Consider the following 24,118-nt stretch of genomic DNA (forward strand, 5'->3'; position numbering starts at 1 on the left):
AGTGAAAAGTTCATTACTCTTCTGTAACCCCTTCATTGTAGTGTGAAGGCTGGCATGTACTACTTCTGAAACGTGAAGAATGAACACATCTTCGAACAGCTCGACACGCTTGCAGGAGAATGCCAACATTGTTCATGATTTTTCTCATTGTCAATAATAATAATAAAATAAATACATTTTATAAAATAACTTTATTTAACAGTAAATCATTAATAAATGTATGATAATAGCAAATGTTATATGTTTAATGCAGAATTTGATTAGTAAGGGTTTGGTTTTCATTCACAAAGTTAATGCTAAAGTTTTGCTAGTTCCCCTATGGGGTTTTTAATTGTATGTGCCCAGCTATAATGAGTGTATTTGGTTTTTATATTTTAAGACCTTTAGGTAAATATCTAGTGGAGGTTTTAATATGTGTTGTGTGCATTCAGGAAACATGTTCCTGTCCCCAGGAACTCCTTGTTAGACAAACATGTCCTGTCTATGAATATAACCTGTTTGGATGTGAGACTTTCTGGAAAACTGCAGTTTCAAAGCAGAAAATGCTGAATGCTCACTTCACACGATACTGTATTCTAACACAGTATAATAAAACAACACATATATACATGTTAAGAACAATAAAAGAATGAATTAAAAAAATCCAGAATTTCAATAGAGCTAGTCTTAAGTATTGTTTTGTTTTATTTATTTTAATTCATATTCATTTATGAAATGTTAAATATTGAAACAGGCTAATGTTAAAAAGTAATGTCTAAGGCAGTCTAACGAAAACGAAAAGTTAAAGAAATGTCGGTGTAATATCCTTAAGTCTTTGGCTTCACTACACAGCACCACTGTTGTGTTTTGTTGCTATAGTGAGAACATTTCACAGAAAACAAAGTCCTTTAGCTAGCACGTTATACAGTGGCTAATTTAGTTCTCTCTCTCTCTCTCTCTCTCTCTCTCTCTCTCTCTCTCTCTCTCTCTCACACACACACACACACACAGAGAGAGAGAGGGAGAGGGAGAGGAAAAGAGAGAGCGCGCAGAAGCATCTGGCTTCTCAAACACAGCTACACTGCTGCTTTACATCCACAGTCTACCGCACAGGTCCTTTCTTGTCGAGAGAACGAAAAAACCCAGCCGTCCTTTTTACTGTAACAGCTCTTCCTTCTGTTTTCTGAGTGGACTTTGCCGTTTCCCTCAGTGGACATGAGTGTCAAGCGCTGTGTGTTTGTTTGGATTAAACTGAGCCTGATACAGATGTGCTGCTGGGCTGAATCCTTGGATAAACAAGACCCGCAAGGTAAAATAATTACTAAAGTTATTCATTCAGTTTACATGCCTCGGGATACTTTATCTCAGACTGAAACCGATGATATACTCTCCCTTGTCAAATAATATACTTATTTAATCATTTTTATATTGTCACTTCTCTGTAGTGATTTGGCAAAATAAGCATATTTCAAAGTTTACATTGTAAATATTGTAAAAGTGGTATGATTCTCTAAAGCATAATCATGGTTTTACTCAGTTCTTACAGAACACTAAGCAAGTCTTTCATTGCTGAGAGAACATCATTAGTCTTGACAACCTGGATTTAGTGCAATATCTAAAAAATGATCATTGTACCCCAGGGTATTTTAAACGAACTATTCTAATTACTAGGGCAATGTGTCTGAGTCAAAAGAGTGGACACAGCTCAGCCATTATTGCCACCACTCACTCTGCACTGACCATACAGGAGCACTTTGGGTTTTTTTTTACAATTACAGCCTGGAGTCTGTCGGTTGCTCTGCATACCTTTTGCCCCTTTCTCCCTGTTCTTAAACAGTCAGGACAAACACAGGGACACTATAGGACAGGTATGATTAGAGTTGTGGATCAATTCACAGCTCTGTATTTACGCAGAGGTTGTGGTTGTGTTGCATGTTGTGCTGGTGTGAGTGGATCAGACACAGCAGTGCTGCTGGAATTTTTAAACACCTCAGTGTCACCGCTGGACTGAGAATAGTCTATCATCCAAATATATCCAGCCTACAGCATCCTGTGGGCAGCGTACTGTGACCAGCACAAATTGTGCCTCAACTGATGAGCTACTGTTTGATTCTTTTTTTTTTGCCATACAACATGCCAGTGGTGATTGTGTCTGGAGAAACATGATGTAACACAGTACATATATACCTTCAATATAACACACATACAATGACCAATATGCAGTACAGTACATAATACACAATATTTAGTAAAGGTGAATCACAGAAAATTTACACAAGGCTTTCATCTCTGCATTCTTACAAAGGTTGGAATCAAATTTACTCTTAAGAGTTCATTGCCTTATTACAGTAGGAAAAAAGGAATTATTTAAGCAGGTTTTCTTAGTCTTTAGAGATCAATAGTGTCTGCCAGAAGGAAACAGTAGGAAACACTCCAGGACCACTGCTGTGTCTGATCCATTTTTACTGCACCACCACCACTTCAATGTCACTGCAGGCCTGAGAATCCACCCAAATCATTCCTGGTCTCTGGTGGTACCTTTGATGTCCTGACCATTGAAGACCAGGAAGAATGGGGCAAACAAAGTATGCAGAGCAACAGGTGTAAATGTAGAACTAGGAAGTGCTCTTGTATGCTCAGTGGAGCTGAAAGAATGGGACAGTGAAAGAGGTGGTGTTCTTGTGATGGCTGATTGGTATATATTTGTCCCACCACACTCCTTGGTGTGAGATTTCCACAATGTAACCATTGTCGTGTATGTTTATTGTGGTTGCTTTGATACGTGTGTGTACCTTATGTTGATCTTTTTCATCTTTCTCAACTCTTCCATTCACTGGAATATTTGGCAGAGTTTGTCTGGGTGAGGACTGCTGGTGAAGCATGAAGGTTGCGGGTGAGACACCAGTCTTTAGCGCTGGAGCTTTCCCATTGCTGTCTGCCCCTGCTCCTCACTTCATTCTTTCCTTCTGTCCTTACCTCAGGCCAACACACACATCTTTCTCCTGGCTATGCTCCTGCTGGCCTGCCACAGTCAATTGTATTAATGTTTTGATAGTAAGTGAGTCAATGTTTCAGAAGTGAGTAAGGAGAAGCAGGATGAAGGGCAGGGGGCAGACTTATTGGAAAAAGTCTGCAGGGGGTTTTACCCACTACTTGTGTAGCAAATGGGTCTCAACACTGGCTCCACAGTCCTGGATAGGGTATTTCAGCCTGGATCTGCCACCATATTCAGTTAATGGGTTAGAAAAGAGTGAAACAGAAAAAAAAAGTATTGTGAGCTAACATTGAAGGTGGGCATTATGGGATAATATACTGTTACAATTTCAATACATTTTCATATCACAATTTATTTATTACCATTATTTACATTTTTAGAATGGAATGGAATAAATACACCAGGAAAAACAGCAGTGCTAACTTTAACTGTGAAAAATTGAGCTAACAATTTTTACCTTAAAATGCCTTTTCTTTTCATTTACAGGCTTGTTACAATTGGTCTAAATCTTCATCATATAGTTATATTACCAAACCATTACTGCAAAAGCCAGAAGTGGTGGGATATCTGAGGATGTGTGAGTGCCTTTTAGGAAGTCATGCGGGTATAAATTAGGAAACCAGATTTCCCTTCCCCCTCATAGATTGTGAATGAGAAGAATAAACCTAGAACAAATCTTAAAACACATAGTTACCTTCATAAAACTGCATATGAAATCTCTGAAATGGTAACATGGTAGGAGAGGAAAGAACACTCTTGACTTTAGAGTTATTAATGACATAAGACTAGTGCTGGTCGCATATCACTAACATGATTAATTTGACCTCCATTGCAATTAATGAAAGATTTTTTGTTTATTGTTTTTCCTCATAGATCACTGACAAGGCTTGTACTGTATATGCTCAAGTATTAAAGCTGGGGTATTTTATTTTAATGTTACTGGGAACTTGTCTGTCTCTTTCTTTGACCAATGCACTTTTAAGATTTGGTGATGTGATTGTGCTTTAAGTGTTGAAACAGACTGTTGCTATTAACTGTGGTCTCTGAAACAGTTTTTTTTAATCAGTGTTTACCTTTGACTTCTTTATATTTGGTGTTTTAGTCAAAACGTGCAAACAACAGACACAGCTTTTCTTTGGCACAAGTTTTTCGAGTTGCTTGGTTGGAGTCTCTGTTTAGGTTCTCCTCCATGTGGCTTCCATGTGGCAGATTTGATGGGACAAAACTTTATGTGGTTGTGTCCTTTTAAAGGAACAATACATAAACACACAGTGGGGGGCATATTAATAGAATAAAAGAAAAATATTTTAATCAATTTAAGCAAGATTATGCTGATTAGAAATATGAACGTTGATTCATTTATAATTATTTGCCCAACCCTACATATCAGCCTGAAATACGTTATGGGAGAGGTACATTACTTTCACTTAAGTACAAATACAAATGTATAAATAGTGTAAATGTACCTTTAAAGGTACAACAGTGGTTTTAAGTCTCGTTATATTTTTTTAAAGTTACATTACATTCTTGTCTCCAGAAGGAGAGGTGACTATTTGTAACCTTTCATTATAAAACTGAATAAAATAAAAATATAAGTCCTAAGTCTAGCTCAGGTTGACTGTCTGTGAGGAGTTTGGTGTGTTGTCCCCGTGTCCGCACGAGTTTCATCCATGTGTTGGGGTTTCCTCCCACAGTCCAAAAATACATGTAGGTAGGTGGATTGGTTACTCCAAAGTGTCCATAGGTGTGAGTGAATGTGTGAGTTGTTGTTGCCCTGAGAAGGACAGGCTCCCCATCTAGCGTGTGTTCCTGCTTTGCTCCCAATGATTCCGGGTAGGACCCACCGCGACCCTGAAATGGATAAGCAGTTACAGACAATGAATGAATTAATGAATTCTAATAGTATAAAGTACAGTTATGTTTCCTAATTAAAGGTATCACCACAGTGACTGTGAAGGACTGCATCATTCTTATAGACAGCCACTGTAATGCAATGACACTGATTCTTTGTAAATAATATGACATTTGCCACTGAACACCAAATATGAAGATGAATATTCTGATCTGGAAGTGACAAAAATATCACTCTTTCCCCATTTGTCATAGGTGCACGTGCCCAGTGAACACTAAAATCATTTTGTGTGTTTCAGTGATAGACATGCTGGCTCTGCAAGATGTGAAGCAGAATGTGGCAGCTGTGGAGAAGATGTCTGGAGCTCTTAAGACTCTCAGTGATCTCTATATCGTCTCCACCTTCCGTCTCCCTCCCAAACTGGGTGGAGTCCTTCTGGGTTTCTACAATAAACAGGACAATAAGAAATACCTGGAGCTTGCTATTATGGGCAAGATCAATAAAGGTACTTTGTGTAGGAAACTAAACATCAACAATGACATTGATTGTTGGACAGTGTGCTTTATGTGGTTTGACCTGCCCTACCTTCAGCTAGTTTTGCAATGCGCCAGGATAAACTGGTGTATCTAAAGGTTGCATGGCCCTGAAAACAATGCTCTAACTGTTCCACTTAAAAGACTCAATATCGAGGCCACCAGACTGTAGCCTTTAAACAATATTACATCACGCTGATGATCTTTCTACTTTCTACAAAGGCCCGGTTGCATTACTGCAATCATCCATGATAATATAGTAGCGATGTTGAGTACACTGTAATCACTGGAATAATACTAACTGCTTTGTAATTGCTAAAGTATCCGTACAAGTGCCTGAAAATAAAGTCAGTAATTCCTATGTGGCTTTTCTGACAGTTCTGGTGCGGTATGTTCGTGAGGATGGAAAGCTTCACACAGTGAATCTGCAAAGCTCTAACCTGGCGGATGGACGTGCTCAGTCTATTATTTTGAGAGTGGGAGGACTACGCAGAGAATATCTCAGCCTGGAACTGTACATTAACTGTCGCCTGGCTGACTCTGCCCAGCGTCTGCCCCCTCTGGTCACCCTGCCCACGGAAGCAGAGCTAGTGGAGATAAGGAATGGCTACAAGGCATACGCTCGAATGCAGGTAGGTGTCAGCTTTTACAAAAATCCCATTTGACCTAATGAGAACATCTGATGTATAACTCAGTATATGCCATTCATTCATTCATTATCTGTAACCACTTATCCAGTTCAGGGCCGCGGTGGGTCCAGAGCCTACCTGGAATCGTTGGGCGCAAGGTGGGAATACACCCTGGAAGGGGCGCCAGTACTTCACAGGGCAACACACACTCACTCACACACACACACATACGGACACTTTTGAGTCGCCAATTCACCTACCAATGTGTGTTTTTCAACTGGGGGAGGAAACCCACGCGGACACAGGGAGAACACACCAACTCCTCACAGAGAGTCACCCGAACCCACAAACCCACAACCTCCAGGTCCTTGGAGCTGTGTGACTGCGACACTACCTGCTGCGCCACTGTGCCGCCCAGTATATGTCAACATACCTATAATTTAAATACTTTATTATTTACAAAGCATTGTTACCTTCCCCAGGGGTGGTTGAACAACAAAGTTCACTCCAGGATCAAGAGTGTTATCCCATCTTTGAAAGATTGTGGTGGTTGTAGAGTGGCTTGGCATCATTGCCATCACTGATGGAACATTCATTCATTCATTCATTGTCTATAACCTTATCCAGTTCAGGGTCATGGTGGATCCGGAGCCTACCCGGAATCACTGGGTGTAAGGCGAGAGGGTGCCAGTCCTTCACAGGGCGACACACACACACACACACACACATTCACTCACACACTCAAACTTACAGACACCTTTGAGGCACCAATCCACCTACCAGTATGTGTTTTTGGACTGTGGGAGGAAACTGGAGCACCCAGAGGAAATCCACGCAGACACAGGGAGAACACACCAAACACTACCTGCTGCACCACGGTGCCGCCCATTGACGGAACAATGAATTCTATACGATTCCAGTGACTTCTAAATAAAAATATTACAATATCTGTCTGTAAACTGATTATGTGTGTCATGCTGCAAGGCAATGACACCAAGCACATTAGTCCTTCTACTAATGAATAGTCATGGAGTTAATGGCAAAATCAAAGCCTTGGCTTTAATCCAATTGAAATATTGAGGAATGACCTGAGGAGAGCATTTCATGTGATGAAACCTACTAGCATCCCAAATGGGAAGGTGTTCTGTACAGAGGAATGAGCCAAAAAGGACTGCTGTCAGAGATGATGTCATTTTTTTAGGGGGTTTATTTAGAAACAGTAAGTGTTTACTGTTTGTTTGATCATGTTTACAGGGGTCAGTGGAGTCCCTTAAACTGGCTCTAGGGGGCAGTGTAGCTAAAGCAGGAGCTCTTACTGATTGTCCTTTCCAGGGTGATTCCTCTGCCTACAACATAGGTAAGACTTTAGACTCAGAATATGGCTATGTATGGTTGTATTTTAATGTATACTAATAACGCCTGTGAGAATTTATGTCTGTGAGTTCTAGATGTTTTCTAAAATTAAATCCTTTTTTTTACCCTCTCGCTTTTTGATTTGCAGTGAACGGGGAAATGAATTCTATTCTAGGTGAGAATATGGCTGGCACAGTTACTTTTACTTATTTTTTTAGGGGGTTCATTTGTTTAGATTTTTTTTAATAGATGCATTAAATTTAATGTAATTAAATGAGATGTTTTCTGATTGTTGCCACAGGGGATCACACCAAAGCTCTGATTGGACAGCTCATAATCTTCAACCAGATCCTGGGTGAGCTTCGAGAAGACATCAGAGAACAGGTGTGTTAGTGTGGATATTTGGGACTTCAAGAAGTAAATGCGCATTGTGGAAATATTCATAAATTTGTAACTCAATGTGTAGATCTAAATGTACACATGCCTTTGCCCACTGTAGGTGAAGGAGATGTCTCTCATTAGGAACACCATATTGGAGTGCCAAGTGTGTGGTGAGGATTCTTACTCTGTCTGTGGACCTACAAAAATTTACATTCAACAAGCATTCAAAAAATATAACCAGATATGTCACAAAATCCAAGAAAATTATCATAAAAATTCCAAAACAGTTTAGGTTTAATCTGACTCATGGGCAAAAAAAAAGAAAATATTATTTTTGTAAATAATGTTACATTTTTGTTTTTCTGTGTGTGTGTGTGTGTGTGTGTGTGTGTTTGATAACTGTTGCTACACACACTTAATTCTCTCAGCTCCACTGACCATACAGGAGCCCTTTACAGTTCTACAATTATAGACTATAGTGCATATAGTCTGCTTACTCTCATACCAACAGAACGCACACTAACACACCAACACCACATCAGTGTCATTGCAGCACTGAAATCTATCCACCAGCCAAGTCATAACTGCTCTGTGAACAAGGTAAAAGGGAGTAAACAGTGTATGCCAAGTAGTCTCCAATATGTGAACCACAAAGTGCTCCTATATGGTTAGTGGAGATGTGAGAATGTATACACACACACACTCACACACACACACAAACAAACTGTTCATCTTTGTACACCTTTTTTGTTTCTTCCTGAATATTATGTGTTTTATTTTGTTTATTTGTTTGGTTGGTTATTTTTTTTTTTTATAATTTGAACATGCTGTTTCTGTTTGCACTGTGTTCACATTGTCTTAGCAAATATAGCAAATGTATTTTCATTCTCCTTTACAGTTACTTTTTTTGGTTTTATTCCAACAACCAGAAACCTGGTTATTCTCTATAGTTAATTAAACATTTAAAAATGTGGTACTAAACATTCCCAACTTGTCCAGCTTTTTTGTATACAGCCCACTCATATATAACAACTTACCAGTGGTTTATTTTTGGCCTTTTTTTATTCCCTGCCTTTCAGGTTTCCATGAGCCTCGCTCCCGTTGCCAGCCCAACCCATGCTTTAAGGGTGTGCCTTGCATGGAGACAATTGAGTTCCCAGGATACCGTTGCGGACCATGTCCCGAAGGAATGACTGGCAACGGCACTCATTGCCATGACATCGATGAAGTGAGCCTGTTTCTGAGATAATAAAATAAATTATGTCTGTTAACAAGCATCAATACAAATGGAACACAAATACAAAAATATAACTGCATTCTTTCTCTCAGTGTACACTGGCTCAGCCCTGCTACTCTCCTACTGCATGTGTAAACACAGTGAAAGGCTTCAGCTGTGAACCCTGCCCTCCTGGACTCTGGGGTCTACCACTTTCAGGGTTTGGCTTAGATTATGCCAAGACCCATAAACAGGTAGACATGAGCATACATACATATCATATACATGTCACTTTAATAATAATAATAATAATAATAATAATAATAATATTAATAAAATTATCTAACTGCAATTTTACATAATCTTTTACAATTTTTTGCAGAAGGGTCAAACAAAATGGTCCAGAAATACTTCTCATTATATCACATTACAAAATTAAATCATTTAAATATAAGATAACTGGGTGTTTTATATTTCAGAGATGCAGTCTTGTTAAAAGTATGCATGGTATTTGTGATAGAAAGCGGCCTTCTGCCAGACTGTCTGTTAAATGAATTACTTTCTTTTCTTCCAGGAATGCGTAGACTTAGACGAGTGTGTTGAAGTTGCAAATGCCTGCACGGCCAATTCCGTCTGCATAAACACCATTGTAAGTTTTAGTTTTTACGTAGATGTCACCACCATGAGAAATTCATAAAATGTAGATGGTCAGGTAAAATATTGTAATTACATTACCTTAACTAATTCTTACCAGGATTGATTTTTTTTGTCAGAAATCCAAAATGGTAAAATTATGACTTAATGGTTTTCAAATATCTGTTTCATCTTCTCTCTCTCAGGGGTCATTCAAATGTGGTCAGTGTAAAGCTGGGTATGTAGGTAATCAGACAGCAGGTTGTTTTCCTCGGAAGTCCTGTGCTACTCTCAGCTTTAACCCCTGCGACTCCAATGCCCATTGCGTCATTCAGAGGAATGGGGAAGTGTCATGTGCGGTAAATTATTATATTATTATTTTAATACAACTTTTTTGTTATTAACATTCATTAGCTGAACAGGACTATGCGATTACAATGACAACTCCACATGTTTGTCTTTTTTTTGTGTTCTTCAGTGTAATATTGGCTGGGCCGGTAATGGGAACACTTGTGGTAAAGACACAGACATTGATGGATACCCTGACCGCTCCCTCCCCTGCATGGACAATGATAAACATTGCAAACAGGTCCGGAACTAACTTCAGTTTATGAGCTTTTCATACAAGTTCATGTTCATATGCTACAACTAACAATTAACAGTGCTGTCTTGGGGTTTTAGGGAGAAAATTTGCCATGGGTCACAACAACTGTACTGAGTGTAAAACAATATGCCTTTTTACAGTGATAGGCAATGACAGAAATGTAAGATTGTGACAGATGATGATATATTCACTGCTTATGAATAGATTTAGTTTTTCTAGGTTTTTTGTCTGTTGGCATGTTGAAATAGACATTATATACCAGTAAAGTAATACAATCAAACAGATGGTAAAATGATTATAAAAGGATAATGTCATTATAGACTACCTTCAGTCACCTCCTGATTACTATGCAGAATGAAATTCACAGTGTAACACTGTGTAATGTGTAGAAGCATGCAGGTAGTTAACATTGTTCTTTAGGTGAGTTAAATCTCTAAGAAGAGAACTGCATATTAACATTTATTGAATACTTTGTAATAAGGTGGTAGTAGTAGATGACAGAAATGTCTTCCCTGCAGAAAGCCCTCCAGACTTTCCTAAAATCAATCATGCTGAGTCTTCTTGTTTGGGCATTTGTCTTCTTTCCTGTGCAGGATAATTGTGTCTACACACCTAACTCAGGACAGGAGGATGCAGATAATGATGGGATAGGTGACCAGTGTGATGAGGATGCTGATGGAGATGGCATTAAGAATGTGGAGGTACTGAGTTTCCCAGTATCTTCCTGTGTTTTCCCAATTCAAAGCAGTTCCCAAGGATTTAAACACAGCACTGATTGCATTGTCTATAATTTACTAGGCTAATAGTAAGAAGTGGTGACTCAGCTGTTGATGTGTTCTTGTTTCAGGATAACTGTCGGCTGGTGTCTAATAAAGACCAGCAAAACTCAGACACTGACTCTTTTGGCGATGCGTGTGATAACTGTCCCAATGTCCCCAACATCGACCAGAAAGACACAGACAACAACGGAGAGGGAGACGCTTGTGACAATGACATTGATGGAGACGGTTAGATCAAATTTTTCATTGTTTACATTTGAATATTCCATTTGCCATTATACTGCATAAAAATTGACTCTGAAATTGTCATTTTTTAGTAGTAGGAGAACAACATTTACTAATTTTCGTATGAAAATATTACAGGACATTTTCATGGTGTAATGAACTGTTCAGGCAATATAAATGGCATCGGACATTTTCTTATTATTTAAGCCCTGGATATTGTTAGAATTCGTAATATCATAAGTAGGATTTAGTTAAAGTGACATTAACCTATCCAATATATATAGTAATATAGACAAAAGAGAAAAAAAGCTTGAAGGATTTCCATGGGAAAATAGCTAGAATTACTAATTCGGAAATTGTTATAAGGTTATAATAAGATTATACAACTTATTTCTAACTTATTTTTACCGGTTTTAAGTAATATTATCTACAGAAAGTGTCTTATTCCATTGGCAGATATGTTTGCTTCTTTTAAGCATCATTTCATGTTATTTCTTGAATTAAGCCAATCACAACTCCACACCAGAAGAAGCTTACTTATTGTCCCTTCTAAAAACATACATATAGCAAACAGAACAAAGTCATAAACACTTCTGTTACCAATACTGTAATACTCTAAACATTGGCTGCTACCTCAACCACAAACACAGTCTAGTAATATATATGAACCTCAAGTATAAATGATGTGTGTGTGTATGTGTGTGCCCCTTCAGGTATTCAGAATGTGTTAGATAACTGCCCCAAAGTGCCAAACCCCATGCAGACAGACCGGGATGGAGATGGAGTGGGAGATGCATGTGATAGCTGTCCTGAGATCAGTAACCCTATGCAGGTCACATTCACAAAGCTTCACTGGAACTTGAACACTTTTTAAAAAGGCTCTTTCAGGAATATTTGAGTTCTTAATGAGTCTACTGAAGCATTTTTGTTAATACATGTTTGCTTTTGGCAAATGAATGCTCATGTTTCTCCATGGGAATGCCACATTTTTCATATATTTCTGCATAACTAAACCATGAAAATGTAAACACAGATTTTGAGAGTTGTTTGATTCAAGATGTTCCATTCTAGAAAACTGTACTGTGTCAGAATTGTTCACAAACCTGTATTTACATCAGTTCCTCTGCTTTCTGGCACCAAGCTGGCTTATGTCTCTGCAGTGAACCATTTCAAATCGAACCACACTGAATGACTTTGTTTACATCTCAAGTGAATTTGCCAAAATTTTTAAAAATATCTTTTGAATTAACTTTAATTTGTTTGATTTCACCTTGTTTTAGCTCAGAAATCATCTGAGTCATTTTCCTAGAAAATAATTAACCCTAGTTTAATGGAGCATCTCCATTTGGAATGCTGTATAGTTGAGGATTTTTTTTTTTTTTTTTGGGAAGCTTAAGCCTGGACCACAAATATTTTAAATGAATTGTTAGATCATAATTACATTTTTACAGCTCATAATGGTGAATGCCTTCTATTGTCTGATCTCATATTTCTATTTGTAACCATGACATCTTCCTCTGAATCCACATGAACTAGTACGAATGTAATGGAAAAAGTAATGTCTTTTGCAGACCGACGTAGACAACGATCTTGTGGGAGATGTGTGTGATACCAATCAGGACACGTAAGTTAAACATCCAGTTACCCCAGCCCCCAACACCTCAACCACAAACACACACACACACTGCTGAGTCATCTTTATCACTCTGCCTGCCCAAAAACAGCTGTTTTTAGGAATTGCTTAAATGTATAATACACCCGGCACCAGGAATTGATGTAGCATTCATAAAACTAAAAATATGATTTAGTGTTCCATTAAACTATTAACCTACAAGACACTGGATGGCGTAATGCTTTATTTGAACTGCTTCAGGTCATGTGGAAGCGAATGTGATTATTTGTCTGATTATATTGCTTTGGCGCCACCCAGTGTCGATGATCAATAACAATCATGTCTGTGTGCTGTATTTATCCTGTAATGTGCTTTGCTGGAAATAGCTGGGTCACTATATGTTTATCATGGCCCATAACATACTCAATGTTTGTTTGACCAGTGATGGAGATGGACACCAGGACACTCGAGACAACTGCCCTTACATTCCCAACAGTTCTCAGCTTGACTCGGACAATGACGGAATCGGCGATGACTGTGATGATGATGATGACAATGATGGAATCCCTGATGACGAGAGTGTGGGACGTCTCGGTCCTGACAACTGTCGGCTTATTCCCAATCCCAATCAGAAAGACTCAAATGGTAGTGAACCAAGCACAAACCTTTTTTATAAACACACTGTACAGCTCTGAGTGAGTTTTTAATACCACATGTTTTCAATAAATGCATGCAGATTCTTATCCCATTCAGTCATAAGAGCTTTAGTTTGATCTAGTACTGTTGGACAATTAATTCTAGATCATAAATGACATTCCAGCTCATCCTAAAAAGCATTGGATAATGCTGCTTCATTCCAGGGAACAGTTTTTCCGCTCCCAAGGCCTAAGAATGGGTCTTTATTTCCTTCCAGCCCACACTTGACTCTCGGTTTCTGAACTTAAGCTCAAAAGCAGCTGCTCTACAGTGTCCTATTCTGTTGGCAGTGCTTTTCTTTGGAGAATATACATGATTTATGTGTAAAATTGAACACCCATTAGTGTACTCGAATGGAGCAAACCTAAAGACTTACAAGGGGTTTCTGGATTCTTTTGTAAACTAGAATACCTTATAGATGCATTACTGTACCAACTCCTGCGTCTTTTTTTATCATTCTGTGTGCCTTCTGTTCTCTTCAGGTAATGGTGTTGGAGATGTGTGTGAAAACGACTTTGACAATGACGCAGTGCTGGATTTGATTGATGTGTGTCCAGAAAGTGCTGAGGTCACTCTCACAGATTTCAGGGCTTATCAGACTGTCATACTAGACCCTGAAGGTGATGCCCAGATTGACCCTAACTGGGTGGTGCTTAATCAAGTAAGCACTGCCTTTCTGAAGATGTTCATTTGTGAAATTCAGTCTGTGTAGCACCCATCCTGATGTGTAAAGTGTTCAACAGTTTATTTAAGCTATGGTTTATTTGTATCAGGCAAAAGTCATGGATATGAAAAGATTTTGATGTGGTTAAGTTTAATTTAATTTAATTAATTTTGTGTCAATGTGATGCTGTGTTTAGCTAAAACACATGACACATTACATTTTTGGTCATGATTTAATGCTACCAAATCTCTAAATTTACATTTAAATATACAGCAACCCTGAAATGGATTAAGCGGCAAAGAAGATGATGAAGGTGATGACATTTAAATGTAGTTTTAAGTTTAATAGTACTTAAATTCTAAATTTAGCATTAAATTTCTAAATTGGTGCTTGTGCAGGGTGTGTCCCTTCTTTGCGCCCAGTGATTCTGAGTAGCATCCAGACACACAGCAAACCTGAACTTGATAAGTAGTCACAGACAATGAATGAACAATTATCCTTCTGGCTCAATAAAGTAGCTATTTATCTATCTGACTGCTACTATAAATACTACTACTACTACTACTAAAAAAATCCTTTAATTTATACTCAGAATCATAAGTGATATGCTGATTGGTTTTCAGGGTATGGAGATTGTCCAGACAATGAACAGTGACCCCGGATTGGCAGTTGGTAAGGCTCATTTAAAAACTCAGGATTTGCACACTTTTTATTGCCATCTCTTCTGTAATAAAATTGTTTTATTATTGATGGTAGGATCATTCAGTGCTTATTATTACACTCACATGCAATTAGTGTAACTTATGAGTTAACAGTTATAATTAGACTAAAAGTGTAATTAGGCTACCATGTAATTAGACAATCCCGTGGTTTATTAACTTTGCAGTATCATGACAATATACAGTGAGATTAACCTTCTTGGGTTTTTCTGTGTGCTCTCTCACCTCTGCTTTTCTTTCCCTTCCCAACCGCACCATATGCAGGCTACACAGCTTTTAATGGAGTGGATTTTGAAGGCACTTTCCACATAAACACAGTGACAGATGATGACTACGCTGGCTTTATCTTTGGCTACCAGGACTCATCCAGCTTCTATGTGGTGATGTGGAAGCAGACAGAGCAGACATACTGGCAGTCGATACCATTCCGAGCCATGGCTGAGCCTGGCCTACAACTTAAGGTAAAAACAGGGATCAAATTTGACGTGAATTGATACAGCTTTGTTTAGGACCTTTTTCATAACTAGCAGGATGTCTTTGCACAAGGAAATATCATGATATTTTGAGGGGTACAAGATTTGTTTTCGTAATAGCTATAAAACAGATATGTATTTTAGAAGTTCTGTGAGTGAGAACCTGGATTGCGGACCTACTGCCCTAAAAGAATTAAAGGAAAAAACATAAAATATGCAATGTATGACTTGCTTTGTAAAGCCAGAAAGAGTCCAAGTACAAAAGCAAGAATTGTGGAGTGGGATTCGACAAAGGGTTTTCAGCCCAATTTATACATCTATGTTTATATGTATATATTTTTTATTAACATTTTTCTCTCTTTATTATTAATAACAAAAGGCCATATGTACAAATATGACATTAACACAACTACAAATGTATCTGCTCAACCACCCACCCAGTCCCCCTTAGTTGGAAGATCAGCACAGCCCAATAATAAAAAAAACAGCCATAAAGCCAGATGAATACAAACTCACACATACATAAAACATTAAAAGCCACAATTCAAAACACTGATTTTCCTTACATGTGTATGGTTATGTAAGTGTCTGTATCAGAATGTAGGGACCAACAATTCAGAAAGACATATTATTCTAGCCAGACCTGCAAAACAGTATTAGTAGTTCATATTTACTTTTTATGTCTTTATGTATGTGTCACACACACAGCTTGGAAAGAGGGTCCAGCTCAGTGGGTTGGTTGCCCGAGGTTTTGTAAGGGCTCATAGTCAAAATCAGTACTATACTGATGACAATATAAATTACAATAATAGGGTATTCACACAAAAGACACATCCTTCACCAAGTTTCATTTGTTTAAACCACACACAAACACAATGCTCAGATTCACTCACTTTAGGATTTTAACATGTATTTCCACATGCTTTGTGCAGGTCTCCACATCAATAAAAATTACAGAAGTGTTGTAATGAACTTGGAAGTTCATTTAGAAGGAGTATTTACAGTGAAATAAAGGTTTACCTATTTTGCTGTCCCACTCTGAAGGCAGTAAAATCCCGTACAGGTCCCGGTGAGTTCCTGCGGAATGCTCTGTGGCACACAGGCGATACAGAAGGCGAGGTGAAGCTCCTCTGGAAAGACCCACGCAACGTTGGCTGGAGGGACAAAACCTCCTACCGCTGGCACCTTAGCCACCGTCCACAGGTCGGCTACATCAGGTGAGTTTCTATCAGTCTGGGCCTGTGCTTGGAAAATGTGCTTGACTTAATTAAATTAGCATTCCTGCCTGCCATAAAACTGCTGACTTCTAGCTGTTTGTTTCATCCGCAGAGACATTAGCATTTGCACATTAATGTTTTCATTGTGACTTTTTTTTTATACAAACAGAAAAGCCAATAAAAGAAGTTAAATCCGTATAATACACAGAACATGTTTTATATGTATATATTTTTATGTATATTTTATAGTTGCAAAGTGTTTTTCTTATCGTATTCAATTGAAAATGCCCTACAAATTAAAAAGGAATAATACTAAACAACTAATCCAAATATATATATATATTTTTTTTTCCTTTCATGGTTCTACTTCTCTACAAATAAATAAATATTTAAATCAGGTAAAATCTCAGTATATCTATAAAATGTCACATCAGCACACCCTGAAAGACACTAGTTGCTTGTGTAACATATTCATAAGTAGGAGCCTTCGCTTTCAGTGTATTTTGGAGATCTCTATCTTTCCCACTAGGGGGTGCTGTAGTGTACAATGTTAATATTTGCATTGATCACAACTAGAGGTGTAAAGAAATATCCTCATTGGTTGGCTGGGAGATGGGGGTCCGAATGGCTGTCCTTAAAAAAATTTACTTTTGAGCTCCCCCTCCTCTACTCCCCCAAGCCCTCCAAAACCTCTGTGACTTACTGAGTGCTTGGGCCCCCTGGCTGTCCATTGTTGTGGTTGCCATGCCAATGAAATCCTTGGCAAGAATTTCCTTGGTGCCTGTTGATATGCAGATCCAACGGAAACTACTGTAGTGGACAGAGTTGAGAGACAGAGCGAAGGAAGAGAGGACAGGAGATAACTCTAGAGAACAAGAAGCATGTCTTGTCTCCTGTATCGTGAGACTTTCTTTTTAAATTGCTGTATCTGTTAGGTAAAGTCACACTTTTGGAAAAACACATACATAATATAGAATCAGGTGTTAATAAATGTGTTCTTGAATAAAATTGTAGTGTATGTGAGTAATAAACATGATGTTTAATCATTAGTTTTCAAGTGTTATTGTAAAAGCTGATGTTATTGGATTTTAAAACATTTTATACTCCTCTGTGCACATCACTTACAGGAGATGGAGGGAGGCCCTGTGCTGGGTATGTTTGTGTGTGTGTGTGTGCATAGCTAGTGCTTTGTGAAACCCCAAGCTCTTTCAGGCACACACAGAGAAACACCTGCTTTGTATTCAGTTAGAGAATTGAATAGAGCTCAGGCTGCACACACACACATACACACTACATTTTGCTTCAGCCCAGTTTCCCTAAAGCATCACGTCATCCTTCAGTACTCCAACAGCACTCTTCTCTGCTGTACCCCCACAAGAACCCGCAGTTATGGCCTTCACTCATTCTGTCCCAACATGAGAAAAACATATATCCCTAATAAGCAACTTATCACTCAGTGCTGATATCTGCCTGACTTACACTATTTCCTGCTGTCATTAAGAAATACTTCATTAACCACTCAGGGGAAGTACACCTGAGTCCATTCTAAGGATTTCAGAACCTTTTTGTTTATGGCAGAGTAAAGCTTTACGAGGGAACAGAACTGGTTGCTGATTCTGACGTAGTGATTGACACAAGCATGAGAGGAGGACGACTTGGAGTCTTCTGCTTCTCCCAAGAAAACATCATCTGGTCCAATCTTCGCTACCGATGCAATGGTACACTCTTAGTCCACGTGCTTCTGTAGACCCCAAAATATTTGTCTGGATATGCTCTGGTTGTATATAGGGCCATTGTAAAAAGTTTCTGAGCTAGCCATAAACATAAAAGTATCCGTTTTATATATATATATATGACAGGAAATAATATTGGGACTTTTATCATTAATTTGCTCAATACTGTATATGATGACAATCATAAACTTATTTTATGGTTGTTCAAGTTGTCAGTGTTCAGTATAAAACGACTGACTTTTTTCAAGAGCCCTCAAAAACGTTTTTAAATATTTACAGATAATCTCAAACTCAGAGTGCTAAATGAACTGCAGGTGCTTATACTTAGTTTTCTCAGTCTTATAATCTAGGAATAATTTTCCCATTTTGTGTTTCTGCTTTTCCTGAATAATGACCATTACAATGCAGTTTAAACAGCTGCTGATATCATTTAATCTTTTCTTGTATATTGAGGAAATATAGAGAAATATGAAGAAAAGTTTGCATATAACCAGTACTAATTAGAAAAGCATCTTAAAATGGTTTTCAGTTGTTAGATTTTAAAGACATTACAGAATGATACTAGTTTACAACCGTTAAAATATTAATATCTTTTTTCAGATACGGTTCCTGAGGACTTTCAGCCACGTCATAAACACGTTCTAATGCATATTCATGTATGAGGAATGAAAGACTCATAAATGGCCACCCTGACCTGCACTGCCTTTTCAAATGGACACACACACACACATACAAATGTCTCTACACTATGCTCCAAGTCTCCAGACCGGCCGCTGTGCATGACTGAGACTGCTGAGCCCTTGTGTGTAAAAGGGAACACAAGATCAAAGGGAGAGTGAATGACACCACATCCCTCTGACACTGAAGAGGCACAGAAAGCACAAACTGATCTTTTTTTATTATATGAATGAGTCGCTGTACCTGGGAGGAGCCTCCAGCCATGTATAAAGGTGTGTACAAGTTAGCATGTGTGTGACTTTGCGATGTGTGCAAGAAGAAGAAAAAGAGAAGTGTGTAAAGCTGTGTTAATGTTGAGTATAGAAGATGGTGGGGTGACTTCTTTGCAGGACAGAATCAATGGGCAGTTCTCTTCCATTTCTTGTAGTCCCACATTTGTAAATATCAAAAATGAAACCATAAGCTATAAAGTGTATAAGACCTCAACTTGCCAAGTAACATTTTTCCTGATGACCTTGTCTGTGTCAGTTCTATGCCTATTGTCCTATTTTACTAAAGATAACAAGACAAACCTTACATCTGCAGGGATTAATCAAATGCATGTTGTAGTTTTTTTTTAAACAAAGGAGAAATTATATCATATGAACTCGAAACTTTTTAACAGTCCAATCAACGTTTTGTTTGTAAAATAAATATTTAATTCAGAGAGAGAAAATACTATGCATATAGTCTTGCTCTGTGAAAAGAAAGCCAAACCTGATACTGTAAACAGGCTTGTTAAAAATTTATTTTTATTTTACGATCCAAGGCATATTTCATTCTAACACACTGCTGCATATAACATAATATCTCATTATAACTAAATCTACCACAGATAGAAAAACAATGAAAATGTGATCTTGGCTTTATGAACTGGACTGTTATAACAGTGAGGCTACCTGTTGTACAGCTGTGCTATATTTGTGCCTTGTGAGTTCCTCGTGGTCTGGGAGGCCGGGACGAGTGCAATATTGGTGGGAGATTGGACAACAGTGCACCACACCCCGAGCCTGCCAGGCCCCGGGACACATGGTGCAGGAGTTGAAGGCAAACATGTTGTCCATCTGCAAACATCACACACAAACACACAAAACCAGGCTTTAGTTAAATTTTTTCACATGTCACACTTAGTTTTAAAGAATCTACAAAAAGATTCTTTAATCATTTGAAGATGTAAAGAACAAAGACACAAAAATACAACAAAGTTTGGAAAGGGCAAAAAAAAAAAAGGTTTCTCGTAGAAATACAGGACTGTACATCTGAGAAAAACATATTTACACTAGAAAAAAAAAAACAAGATTAATACTAAAATGATGTAGTGACTTTTCAGACCACATGGTTTGTTTTTAAACATTTCCAACTCTCTCCACAGAGATGTCCAGATTTATTAATTATCATCAAAGACCAAGTATTTGTCTAAATGAGTTAAGTGCTGCTGCTGAAATTTAATTAAACAATTTGATGGCTTGTGGCATCAAAGAGAGACCTAGAACCTGTTTTTTTAACTATAACACAATATATTAACTTTTTGTTATATTTGAACTTTATTTTTTGCATTTATTGTGATTATATATGGTCATTTACAAGGACTAACGTTTATTGGCACATTTTTTGCACAATACAGTCAAACAGAAAGTGAAAATAGTTTTGTTTGTTTGTTTTTTTACTTTTATTTTGAAGGCATGATGGATTTTTGTCCAGTAGCTCTACTGTATTTTGGGAGGGAAAGCGATGGGCGGATCATTAGAGTAACAACTCCGCCCCAGAAAGGCCCCCACACTGTTAAGTGTAAAAAGCTGTAAAAATGAGATTGTGTATAATGTTTTACTAATGTGTTAGACATACTCAAATAGTTCCACAAATGAAAAATAGAAATGAATACAGAAAGAGGCGCGCGTGCTCCTACACCACGTATTGTGGAGCGTCCGCGAGGACCGCGGTGTTTCCTAGACAACAGGTTGCTTAGGAACGTAGTTGGCGAACTACAAAAAAGACCCCGACTCTAGCGTTACCACGGAAAAGTTAACTTTTTCCTAAACGAGCTCCTCACTTATAAACCCAGAGCCGTTTAGTTGCACAAAACAACCGCTTTCAGCTACACAGGCTTCGACTCACAGAAACATCACATCGGCGCTGAGACTCACCCTCCGCTGCAGAGTGGCCATGAAACTCTGCGACTCCGCTCTGCCCTCAACTTCTAAACTTGCCTTGTTTCAAACACAAACAAAACAAACAAAAAAGAAGCGCTGAAACGAGCTGTTTCCGTGTGCCGTTTTCTCCATGTTCGACTGGTCTGTTCGCACACTTTTGGCACGTCTGCAAAAACGAGCTTTCACTTCTTGTCTTTCTTTCCCCAAAATCTCCGCACAATAGAAGCCCGTCCCGCGGAGCCCCGCCCACAGCGCCACAGTCAACAAAGAGAGAGAGAGAGAGAGAGAGAGAGAGAGCCGGGGGGGAGGGGGTGGGTGTTCAGTGGTTTCAACATGGAAGCCATATACGCAAAAATAAAATCATCTGCGTCGACATTGCTGCTGTCTTATTTTGGTAAGAACTGTGTTGACATATCACACTATTTGTGTACAAACGATTGACACTCATACGTTTCATGTGATGCCAACTACACACTCATAAAAAGAAGGAAAATGAGGAAAATAAGAGTGAAAAATATATAGAACATTTAAGTTACACTGTTTCGAACATTCCACAGAAAGGAGTTGTGTTTTGAAAACAGAAAAAGCATCATCCACCAAAAGCTCAGTATTTCCCAGAAAAGATGTGTTGTGGCTGACCACTTTGTGTCAAACTGCTTGAAAGAAGTATCTAAAAGTCAAAATAGAACATTTGAACTTAAAATTGCAAATAGTTTATTCTAAAAATTCTATCACCATCTAATATACATAATAATTTGAAAAGAGTCTACATCGAAATATCAGTCCATGTAAGGCAAGCCCAAAAAATACTGTTGAACGTACATGATCTTCAAGCCCTCAGATGGTTTTGAATAAGAATGTATCGTGCTATTGTGACAAATACAGTCAGATGGGCTCTGAATTTGGAAAATCACTGTCAGTAAACACAGTCTGCCTCTGCATCAAGAAATGAAAGGAAAAACTAAAACAAAACAAAACAAACAAAAAAAAACCAAATAAGACGTATCCAATGAGAAAGCCAAACATTTATTCTATGCAAAGCTGATTTATGATGGTCTGAAACTCAGTGGAAATAGCTTGTTTCAGGTTCCACGTTTCAGGTTGTTTTCAGGAAACAAATAGACAAATTTTCAGTCTAAAAGATGCAAATTTTCTCACATAAAGGAAAAGAAATAACAATAGCTATGGGGGCATGAGGCATGGAGGCTGCATCAGTGACCATGGCATGGGTCACCTGCTTATGTGATTGAAAAGGTGAAGAAACATTGTGGTAAAATGTGTTCCATGCATCAAATTCATAATGGTTTTATATTTACAAACTAAAGATGGCCAATGACAGCATTCATTCTTGTCATGTAACAGCTTATCCAGCTCAGGGTGGCAGTGGGTCCAGAGTCTACATGATGACTACATTGCACATTTTTTAAAATGCAGTTAAAAAATTGTGATTTGTTAATTCTCTTTAACCTATATTTATCTGACAAAAGACAAAGTGTAATGAAAGGCTGGAAACCATGGGACTGCATAAGAAACTAATGCTAATATGACAAATATTGGCATATGGCTTTTGTATTACTTTTAAATCCACGGCCACAGTTCACTGCTGCATCAGGAAATGCAACCAAACTTGTGAAACCAAACTTGTGGCCCAACTGGGACAACAGCCAGATCCCAATAGGGAGTTGTGACATCCAGGTTAAAAAACCCTGGCTTGAAATCTAAAATACTTTTACATTTTGCCAACTTTGCACACTTTAAACATTCATTCTTTCATTGTCTGTAATCACTTATCCAGTTCAGGGTCGCGGTGGATCCGGAACCTTTCCAGAATCATTGAGCGCAAGGCAGGAACACATCCTGGAGGAGGCGCCAGTACTTCACAGGGCAACACACTCACTCACACACTCTTTTTGAGTCACAAATCCACCTAACAAGATGTGTTTTTGGAAAATGGGAGGAAACTGGAGCACCTGGAGGAAACCCATGCAGACATGGGGAGAACACACCAAACTCCTCATAGTCACCCAGAGCGGGGCTCACACTTTAAACAGTCAGGAAAAACATACATTAAAGTTGCATATTTTGTAATCAATGAATCTATGAATTAATATTTACCTCAATTATAAAATTGCCTAACCTTTCATATCATAAAATTTAAAAATGAAAAAAAAAGTGGAGTAAAGTGTCAGAGATTGTGGTACTGCATTTTTCCATCAAAACATAAATGAACAACTTTGAAACTCACAGTGAATAATCCCTGGCATAAATAAGACAATCATTTAAATGTCTGCTGTCATTTGTATGATACAGTTGGATATACTTTGTTAAATTTGTCTTTTTGGATTGTCAGTGAAGAATGGTAAGGTGAAGTAAAAGACTTGAAATGGGAATCTTTGTTTAAGTGTTAATTATGCAGTCTTAAAATTCTTATGTCACTATTCAATTTCAAATAATAGGTTCAGAATAATACACAATACCCACATTCATACCAGAATCATGGTGCACAAAACACTCTGGAGAGGGCACATAATCATTGTTTTTTAAATTGATATAGGTTCAAATTAATATATATTTTAAATTGCTATTATAATTCACCTCTTAAAGGATCAATTTTATTTTTTTCTTTGAATTATTTCACCAAAAGTGAACTTATAAAATGCGTCTTTTCCTTTTATCCCTTAGAATTAAACTGTCTTTTTTATTACTGGAACTTTAAGATGGGTGTATGTAAATGATATCTGGCTGAACTGTACTTCAATAAGAAGTTCAGCCTGAAATTTTCCTTATAACTTAAGTGTTCATCGGAGCTAAATGGCTAGATAACTGCTGGACACTGATATACACTGATCAGCCACAAGATTAAAACAACTGATGTGTCAAGTGAATAACATTTCAAGGGTTGGGAAAGATGCAGCAAACCAACAGTCTTGTAGTAGATGTTGAACACAGTAAAAATAG

General features: G+C 38.0%; 1 protein-coding gene across 1 annotated transcript; it reads left to right on the forward strand.

Moving 5' to 3' along the window:
* Positions 1 to 933: 933 nt before the first annotated feature.
* thbs3a (thrombospondin 3a) lies at positions 934 to 19,640 on the forward strand. Its single transcript, XM_066682723.1, has 23 exons — positions 934 to 1,288; positions 5,125 to 5,331; positions 5,738 to 5,991; positions 7,243 to 7,345; positions 7,490 to 7,516; positions 7,643 to 7,725; positions 7,841 to 7,892; positions 8,802 to 8,950; positions 9,052 to 9,192; positions 9,513 to 9,587; positions 9,778 to 9,930; positions 10,050 to 10,160; positions 10,769 to 10,876; positions 11,023 to 11,182; positions 11,893 to 12,011; positions 12,751 to 12,803; positions 13,234 to 13,436; positions 13,970 to 14,148; positions 14,775 to 14,823; positions 15,135 to 15,331; positions 16,388 to 16,560; positions 18,139 to 18,278; positions 18,894 to 19,640. Exons 1-23 carry the CDS (start codon positions 1,195 to 1,197, stop codon positions 18,953 to 18,955), a joined length of 2,892 nt encoding a protein of 963 aa, XP_066538820.1. The 5' UTR covers positions 934 to 1,194; the 3' UTR covers positions 18,956 to 19,640.
* The last annotated feature ends 4,478 nt before the right edge of the window (positions 19,641 to 24,118 follow it).

This window comes from Hoplias malabaricus, chromosome 10, assembly GCF_029633855.1.
Source record: "Hoplias malabaricus isolate fHopMal1 chromosome 10, fHopMal1.hap1, whole genome shotgun sequence".
Lineage (NCBI taxonomy): Eukaryota > Metazoa > Chordata > Actinopteri > Characiformes > Erythrinidae > Hoplias > Hoplias malabaricus.